Source organism: Sinocyclocheilus rhinocerous, unplaced genomic scaffold (genome assembly GCF_001515625.1).
Source record: "Sinocyclocheilus rhinocerous isolate Xijiao unplaced genomic scaffold, SAMN03320098_v1.1 scaffold1908, whole genome shotgun sequence".
Lineage (NCBI taxonomy): Eukaryota > Metazoa > Chordata > Actinopteri > Cypriniformes > Cyprinidae > Sinocyclocheilus > Sinocyclocheilus rhinocerous.
In genome coordinates, this window is record NW_015630984.1 from 553,982 (window position 1) to 564,419 (window position 10,438).

The 10,438-nt window shown below is 34.2% G+C and overlaps 1 protein-coding gene across 1 annotated transcript in view; it reads right to left on the reverse strand.

Annotated features, from left to right (window-relative positions):
- Positions 1-7,607, reverse strand: part of LOC107740867 (zinc metalloproteinase/disintegrin-like) — a 52,103-nt gene extending 44,496 nt beyond the window's left edge. Inside the window, exon 1 of the mRNA XM_016553389.1 lies at positions 7,413-7,607. Coding sequence (XP_016408875.1) covers positions 7,413-7,515 — 103 coding nt within the window. The 5' untranslated portion in view covers positions 7,516-7,607. The remainder of the gene's footprint in view (positions 1-7,412) is intronic.
- Between the last annotated feature and the right edge of the window lie 2,831 nt (positions 7,608-10,438).

The window sequence follows — 10,438 nt, forward strand, 5'->3', positions numbered from 1 at the left end:
TATATATATATATATATATATATATATATATATATATATATAAACATAAAATAAAATATAACAAAATATTTTGACTTCTTGAAATATACAAGAAGAAGAAGAATTAGATCAAAAGAGATCAAAGTCAAATGTTATTTTTATATTCAATTTTTGCGTTGATGATTAAAAAAATGCATGAAGTAAATAAGATCATGCTGATTTCATGCTGACTCTCCATTTACAAGTGGAAAAAAATGAATTTCTTGAAAATGAACTTCTCAGAAATGTGAATTTATAATGCTTCTTTGAAACACACCACCTTGAACATTTACAATTAAAACCAAGAGTCAGTTAAAAAATATTCATAATTACTTCATGAAAGATCCCACAGAAACGTCACTGATGCTCAAACTGACTTTTAGGACAGAGACAGAAAAAAACAAAAGCAAAAAATCAAATTCTCATCCACTTTCTCCACAAATAAAGTATTTTTTAATCAACAATGTATAAACCATTCAACACAGACCTACTTCAGGAATGATATGCTTCTGTAGAAGCCACAAATCAACATGATTTCATCTTCATTTCTACAAAAATGCTTAATTACCAAATTATAGGACCTCAGCAGCAACTGCTCGGTCCTAAAATCCTACAAGCCACAACAAATATATTACGATATTTTGCTATTTAAATCTTATAATCAATGACTTAAAGTCAATATTCATCCATTTTTAATTAATTTATACAAGTCAATGGCATTCCTGTAGCTCAAGCATGGCACTAGCAACGACAAGGTCATGGGTTCGATTCCCAGGTAATGCATGAACTGATTAAATGCAAAACTTGAATGCAACAAAAGTCAGTTTGGATAAAAGCGCTTGAATAGTACATTCTCTCAATATGCAAACAGTTGTGCACCTTTGTCTTTTTTCACATTTTTTCAAAATTCCAAATAATTTTAACTTCGAATTAAAGATTGAGCATTCATATTTATTCATTTAGCAGATACGGTGATTCATCTCGGAGCTGGCTGGTTTGCTTTAAGTCTTTAAATTCCCTGTGGAGAAAATGAATGAGAAAAACAGGGCTGTTGAAGAGGTGGGCGGCCACTGTTGAGCTTTATTGAGAACATAATCGCCTCTGCCCTTCATATTTAGAGGGTGAAAGGTTCTGGATGGGGTCAGTTGAGTTTAAACGTTTGACCGCTCTCTCTCTCGCTCTCATGCGTGCAGACGTCTTCTGTAGTGTTTAACCTACATGTGTGCAACTGTCTGTCACTGCACAGGATCTGTCTCTCTCTTGTCCTCTCCGTCTGTCTTTCATTAACCCCCCACACATTCAACAGTCTGTTTTTCCAGGGTGTCTCTTGCTTTCTCTCTCTCAACGTTCCAGTGGCGTATGAACAGCTGCCGGTTCGCCTGAAACTTTTTCTGGCCGTCATGCATTCACCAGTAGATACTCAATCCTATTCAGCTGTTTTCAGCTCTGCTGCGATATATTCCTGGCAGTGCGGACGAGTGCTTGCTCAACCGGACCGTTAACGTACTGTACTCCAAAACTGTCATTTGATAATAAGACATGAGGGGACAGAACGAATGTTAAACTCTACATGGAATGCATTCAGAATGCATTTTACCATTGTATTGCGACTGAAAAATACGATTAAACAGAAAGTAGATGTTCCATGTATCAAATCTACTTTTCTTTAATGGAAAGTCTACAGATGCTTAGATACACAAAAACTTCTGTTCTAAAGTAGAGATGCACCGATGCTGAATTTTTCCACCGATACCGATAGCCGATTATTCAGAATGATATCTGCCCATACCGATAATTTGATTTTCTTAAGGAAAATAATCTGACCCTAATCTAACCCTCTTATTTGGTACATTACTGTTATATTAAAGGTTACAATTTATAACAGAGCTATTATATTAACTGCTATTTATTTTCAGATATCATAATTACATGAATTGTCTGTATACCACTCAGTTGCACATATCGTTTTCATAAACAACTGTCTTCATGCCAGATTTATTCAAACATACATATATAATTAAATGTAAATGAGCTCCTCTTTAGTGTGAACAGTGGATTACTTTGCTGAGGTAAATGCAACGTTAAGTGACTGAGCTGTTTTATTGGGGTCTTTCCACGGCTGAAAAGCTGAATGAGTGATTACAAGAGATGTGATACATGTCAGTAAGTTGAAATGAAGCTGCTTCACAGTGATCCATCACGTCACATTTAAAAGCGTCAAAACGGCATTTATTGTTTGATTTTAATGACAGAATGGAAAGAAGTTGAAAAATTAGACTTTGTTTCTTATAACAAGTAACAAAACACAAAGCTCTTTGTGCATCATTTTCAGCATCATTACTCCAGTCTTCAGTGTCACATGATCCTTCAGAAATCATACTAATATGCTGATTTGCTGCTCAAGAAACATTTCTGATTATTATCAATGTTGAAAACAGTTGTGCAGCTTCATATGTTTGATAACAGTGATTTCCAGGAGTCTTTAATGAATAGAAAGTTCAAAAGAACAATTTATTTGGAACAGAATGTTTTTTTGTAAAATTATGAATGTACTTACTGTCACTTTTGATCAATTTAATCCGTCTTTGCTGAATAAAAGTATTAATTTCCTACAAAATAAAATTTTACTGACCCCAACCTTTCAAATTGTATTGTTTTTCTAATTTAAAAATGATATTAAATGGGAAACGAGGAATTTTCTTCATTAGGACAGTGAAAAGTGGATGTTTCACATTTGAATGGAACCAAGATAGAAAGAAATTTTGCCAAAACATTGTCTAAACAGCCATTTATAGCTGTTTATTCAAATATAATTCAAATCTTAGACTCAAATATAATTCTATAATTCAAATTGGATCCTTATTTTTTAAAGCTAGCAGCAAATTTTATTGCAGTGTAAATCTTTTGTAACATAAATACCTTTACTGTCAATTTTGATCAATTTTAATGCATAAAAGTATTCATTTCTTTAACTTTTTAATGATAGTGTATGTAATATGGACTACTTCTAGAATATTATAACATTTGGATATTTTGCTAAACGTCTGCTTTTGTGTTCCACAGCAGAAAGAAAACCAGGCACATTTGTAATGACATGAGGGTGAGCAAATTATGAGTTTTCATTTTCTGCTGAACTTTAACTTCAAACATGCCACACGCTCACAGAAGTGAACTCTCTGGTTTTCCCATACGCTGCGTCTGGAGGGAACGGAAGCATTTGTAGCAGACTCAGGGACAGTGTTCACACGCAGTAGTCGACATCCTCTCTCAAACACATGTTGGGTATCAGCGCCGCTTTGATCGCGTGTCTCAGTAACCTTGTTGTCACATCAACAGTTTCTGGTTTTACACCCCACTGTGACGGGCTCGTCTCTTCCTCATGTCTTCCTCTCTGTTCTTTCTCTTGACTTTCACCTCACATCTTTCCAAACTCATCTTTCTGGGTTCCTCTGCCCTTCCTTGCCTACGTCTCCCTTTAATGACTCACAAATGACTACAAGACTCTTCTTTTTAACAAATCAAACAAAAATAGAATCATTCTGGAGATCAAGAATTATTGATCTAAATCGATTGGAGCGGTTCTTGAGAACCAAAACCTTACTTTTTAAAATAAACTGAAAATAAATTTGGTGTAGAAACAATTCTCATCTCATCTCAAAAATATTTTTTTTACAGTATGATGTAAACAGCAAAAGTTATGCAACCAACAATAGTTTTGTTTAGTATAAAATAACTGTTGAGGAACCAGAATTATTAAAGCACTAGTTCACCCAACAATGAAAATGTGCTGTAAATGTACTCACCCTCAGGCCATCTAAGATGTTGATTAGTTTGTTTCTTCATCAGATTTGGCGAAATGTAGCATTACATCACTTGCCCACCAGTGGATCCTCTGCAGTGAATGGGTGCCGTCAGAATGAGAGTCCAAACAGCTGATAAAAACATCACAATAATCCACAAGTAAACAATCTTACAACACTCCAATCCATCAAAAAACGTCTTGTGAAGCAAAAAGCTACAGGTTTGTAAGAAACAAATCCATGATGCTTTAACTTTAAACCGGCACTTCCAGCTAAATATGAGTCCATAATCCATAATAATGCTCTCTCCAGTGAAAAAGTCCATCTCCTGTTGTTCCTCTCACATCAAAATCCATCCATATATTTGTTTTGGACTGTTTTAGCTTGTAAACGGTGCTTGATCTGTGCAGATTTCTCTCCTTATTCAGACAAGACCACCTTTTCACTGGAAAAGCAATATTATGGATTATGGACTCTTACTTTATTCGAAAGCAACGGTTGAAAGTTAAAAACATCTTAATGATGGATTTGTTTCAAACACGCAGCTTTTTGCTTCACAAGACATTAATTGATGGACTGGAGTGGTGTGAATTACTTTATTATTATTATTACTTTATTGTGATGTTTTTATCAGCTGTTTGGACTTTTATTCTGACGGCACCCATTCACTGCAGAGCATCCATTGGGGAGCAAGTGATGTAATGCTACATTTATCCAATGTTAACAAATTATACTGTAAACGATGATGGTTACATGATGCTCCACATCTCGTCCCCCCTCCAGCACACCTGTTTTGTATAAGCACTCTGATTTAATGAGAGTATCTGTGGCTGATCAAGTACCATGCTGTTGTAAACGCTGTGTCATTTATCAAATCTGCCAGTGTTGCATGCAGCAGGTTTGTTTCATTAGTGCTCGCATCATATAAATCACCGTGACTGCGTCCACCAGACCCGCACAGAGTCTCATTTCATATCAGTAACTGGCTCTATGATGAATGAGCCTTTAACTATTAATGATCGTCTACATGCAATTAACTCAGCAGAGCACACAATAACATAATCATCACTCGCACACAAATACATTTAGCATCAGGAGGAGAAGAGAGACTGATTGTTTTCTGTGGTAATTAAGAGCACTTTACCAATGATGATGTGTTCAGAGACACACACACACACAGAGAGAGAGAGAGAGAGAGAGAGAGAGAGAGAGAGAGAGAGCGAGAGAGAGAGATTTTATGTCAATTACACATATTTACCCCAACAATTCTCATTTGTGTAATGCATCTGAGTATGGTGAGATTATATATATATATATATATATATATATATATATATTAAATGCCATTATTCACATTGATTATTCTCATTACATCCTAATTACTGTAATAGCGTAATTTTATACCATATTACACAAAGTATGCTGTAATTTTTTTTAAATGTATTTTAAAAAATAGCATAAATAAAAGGTAGTACAAAAATAGTAACATGATGTATACATTCTCTACAATTTAAAAAAAATGCATATACCATTATTGGAATCACAGTAATAAAAATGTAACGAGAATGTAGTAGGAAAATAGGCAAAATGTTCTCAAAAATAATGCACACAATGCAATAAATAAACAAATAAATAAATCTTTGTCCGAAAAATAACCTTCATTTTCTTGAGTCAATGAATTAATCAATCATATTTTTCCAAAACAACATTTTCCTGCAGGAATCAATCAATCAATCAAATTTCTCAATGGTCCAAAATAAAATAATTTTTTTTAATTTTATTTAAAGAAAAAATATTTAGCTTTAAGTATGACTTGAGCAGGTTTTGTGAGATTCCCTCACATTCAGCTGTATTTGTGAAATCATTATAATCAACTCACAATGATCATCATCTGGTCGCCAAATAGTGTATTGATAAACCAAGTTATGACAATAAAAACCACCATGAAACCACAGATGTTCTGTTAATGCCTCAATTAAGCACAGATATCTCTCAAAGAAGCTGTTCTGGAAAAACATCACAGCATGTTCTTAATACAAACTGTCCACCATTCATCAGTTGTGCTGCTCTGAGAACAAGAGACTCGGTCTGTTCCTAAAACACAAACTACAATGTTTTATGCCAAGTAACCTAAATGCAAGCTACTTCATCTAAATTACCTGTGCAAATCAAAACATTTGGATTTAAGTGTCAGATCAGGTAGAAACCGTGTTTTAAATAAACAACTGTGCAGTTTGACTTTTGCGTGCCGATGATGCCCAAAGATGCTGTTTGACTAAGTAGGCAGCGTACTAGGTTTTGAGCCGCAGCCGCACAGTCATTTGAAAGTTGAAAGTGCACAAAGCAGTTCTAGTAAAATGTGTCTTACCGGCTGTAAAGAGCCCCCCGGCGCAGCAGACAGTCAGAGTAAAATCTCAGTTGTTCACGTTTAGTCTCATACTGAATTGAATCTGTATTATTTTTATGTCAATTACACATATTTACCCCAACAATTCTCATTTGTGTAATGCATCTGAGTATGGTGAGATTATATATATATATATATATATATATATATATATATTAAATGCCATTATTCACATTGATTATTCTCATTACATCCTAATTACTGTAATAGCGTAATTTTATACCATATTACACAAAGTATGCTGTAATTTTTTTTAAATGTATTTTAAAAAATAGCATAAATAAAAGGTAGTACAAAAATAGTAACATGATGTATACATTCTCTACAATTTAAAAAAAATGCATATACCATTATTGGAATCACAGTAATAAAAATGTAACGAGAATGTAGTAGGAAAATAGGCAAAATGTTCTCAAAAATAATGCACACAATGCAATAAATAAACAAATAAATAAATCTTTGTCCGAAAAATAACCTTCATTTTCTTGAGTCAATGAATTAATCAATCATATTTTTCCAAAACAACATTTTCCTGCAGGAATCAATCAATCAATCAAATTTCTCAATGGTCCAAAATAAAATAATTTTTTTTAATTTTATTTAAAGAAAAAATATTTAGCTTTAAGTATGACTTGAGCAGGTTTTGTGAGATTCCCTCACATTCAGCTGTATTTGTGAAATCATTATAATCAACTCACAATGATCATCATCTGGTCGCCAAATAGTGTATTGATAAACCAAGTTATGACAATAAAAACCACCATGAAACCACAGATGTTCTGTTAATGCCTCAATTAAGCACAGATATCTCTCAAAGAAGCTGTTCTGGAGAAACATCACAGCATGTTCTTAATACAAACTGTCCACCATTCATCAGTTGTGCTGCTCTGAGAACAAGAGACTCGGTCTGTTCCTAAAACACAAACTACAATGTTTTATGCCAAGTAACCTAAATGCAAGCTACTTCATCTAAATTACCTGTGCAAATCAAAACATTTGGATTTAAGTGTCAGATCAGGTAGAAACCGTGTTTTAAATAAACAACTGTGCAGTTTGACTTTTGCGTGCCGATGATGCCCAAAGATGCTGTTTGACTAAGTAGGCAGCGTACTAGGTTTTGAGCCGCAGCCGCACAGTCATTTGAAAGTTGAAAGTGCACAAAGCAATTCTAGTAAAATGTGTCTTACCGGCTGTAAAGAGCCCCCCGGCGCAGCAGACAGTCAGCACGGACACAACATGCGCGCAGACCGCGCGCAGAAGCGCACGCCTCGGGCTGTACCGGGTGGACATGGTGCCCGACCGGAGATCCACACGGACGATCCAAGCGGATCACGGCTGCGCGACCATAATATAGAGCACGGCAGACGGACAGCAGCTGAGGACTTCCGACACTTCCTGAAATGTGAGAGACTCTCAGAGCGTTTGGACGCGCGCGCCACACATCAGCTCTCCATGAGCGCACGAGCCATTTGAACTCGAGCAACGGTTTGCGCGCGCCGCTGTCTTGACGACTCGGATTTTGGAAGAGAAAAGACCAGACACGTCGGTAACAGCTAATAACAACGTTCATTAACATTCGCTAACAAACAATATATAGGAAGGTTTAACAGACAATCCTTGCCCGGGTTACAAGGTTATCTTGATAAAAACAAAAAGGTATGCAATGCATGTCGTAATATATATGTAGGCAATATAATGCACACAGTGTTTTCTTCTGTCTTCTTCTATCTTCTATGGAAACCTTTCAGCTTTATGCTGTCTTAACCCATGATAAGATAGGCCTAGAATAAAATATTATAAAATATATACATATATATTATATATATATATATATATCAGAAAATCATTGAATCATATGATTCCAATGACTGTTTTGTAGTTTTTGGTGGCATTTTCCCCCATAGCCGTGGTGACGTTGTTTTAAAGGGGTCCTATTATGCTTTTTCACTTTTTCAACTTTAGTTAGTCTGTAATGTTGCTGTTTGAGCATAAAAAAGATCTGCAAAGGCTGACCTCTTGTGACCTCTCATGATATCAGTAAAGAAGTAAATGAATAATGAAAATGGTCTACCCTGTTTATGCCACAGATAGAGTTGAGTCTTCATGTGCAGTGCATGATGGTCCAAAACTACTGCACTGTGAATCTGCCCTGATTTACTGCAGCACAAGAGCAATAATGCAGGTGTGAAATCACCACATCCATGATGAACCTGTGCATTATTCAAAAGCTGAAACACATAAAGAACACGCAAACGCTCAGACTGCACATGCAGGAGAGATCTGAGCACAATAACAACATCAACAACATTCGGTTTGTAGCCACATGAGTGAAATCTCATTTCGAAAGAGCAAAATACTGTGATTTCATCATTCTGTTCTTGCATTACTCCGATTTCAAAAGAGCAGACAGGAATGGATCCAACTTCAAGAGACCGCAGAAATCCATTTGAAACACTTCCTCGTCTCAAAGACTGTCCCGTTCCATCGAACATAGAACCCCCATTTGAACAGTGATTAGCTTTTCTCCAAGAACGATTTAATGAAATATTTATGCATGAACGAGTGTCTGAGTGAGAGAATAAGTCACAATAAGGATATTACTTAACGCCACTGCATTTTTTCATAGTAAAGTAAAATCAAGACAAAATAAGTTATAATTATAATTATCAATATAATGTTGATAAATTGTAATAATTATCCAAAATATGAAAAATTATATATCACACATATACATACATATATACCAGTGTTATTTTAGTATAATTAAAATTTTTGATAAATATTTTGAATTAGTTTGAATTAGTTTTTTATTCTGCTTTCAATTGTTTTTGTGTCTTTTCGTCATATTTATTAGTGTTCACACACACACACACACACACACACATACACACACACACACACACACATATATACAGTGCCCTTCACTAATATTGGCACCCTTGGTTAATGTGAGCAAAGGTGGCTGTGAAAATAAATCTGCATCGTTTATGATTTTGATCTTTCATTAAAAAAATTCACAAAATTCTAACCTATCATTGAAGTAAAACAATGGAAAGTTGGGGGAAACTCACATTATGAAATAAATATTTTTCTCTAGTTCACATTAGCCACAATTATTGGCACCCAATTATTGCACCATCCTTTTCCCAAGATAATAGCTCTGAGTTTTCTCCTATAATGCCTGGTGAGTTTGGAGAACACCTGACAAGAGATCAGAGAACACTCATTCATCCAGAATCTCTCCAGATCCTTCAGATTCCCAGCTCCATGCTGGGGCTTCTTCTCTTCAGTTCACCTCACTCATTTTCTATAGGGTTCAGCTCAGGGAACTGGGACGGCCATGGCAGAAGCTTCATTTTGTTCTTTTGTGATGGATGATTAAGGGAATTTGGCCTTTGTGTTCCTCATATTTACAATTCTGTGGAACATGCTCTTAGTCACCCTGGTGTGCGAAAAGAAAGGTAAATATGAATGGGAGTATATTTCAGAGATATTTTACTCATAAGATTTTCTAGGGGTGCCAATAATTTTAGCCAATTTTTTCCATTGTTTTACTTCAATGAATGGTTAGAATTTTGTGAATTTTTTAAATGAAAGATCAAAAAGATAAACGATGCAGATTTATTTTCACAGCCACCTTTTCTTCATTTTTACCAAGGATGCCAATATTAGTGGAGGGCACTGTATATGAAGATATGAAATATGAAGAATTTGAGTAAAATAATTTAAATAAATAGCTTCATGTTTTAAAATTCTACCAGACAAATAATGATGTGTAAATAAATCATAATAATATTCAAATATTTTTTTCTTTTATAAAATATTATGAAAAAATATTATTTTTATAAAATAATTTATTCTCATATTATTTTACAAAAATTATATTTTTGATAAAATAATATGAAAAAAATAATATATAAATAATATAACTGAAGAAAAAATATATTGAATATTGAAAATGAGAAATGTTGCATTGGCAACTAGATTAAATAAAATAAGTTTTTGTTTTATCACATTTTTATTTGATTTAATTTAAAGTTTGTTTTTAAATCCTTAATTTTTTAAGAAAAAAAATTATGGTTAACAGCAAAAAAAATTATATAGCATTGTTTTAAATAATGCAGTGATTGATAGATTTTTACAAAACAATCATGATAACGGGGTTAAAAAAAAGAATTATGAGAACCCTCCAAAAGCATCAAATAAATAATAC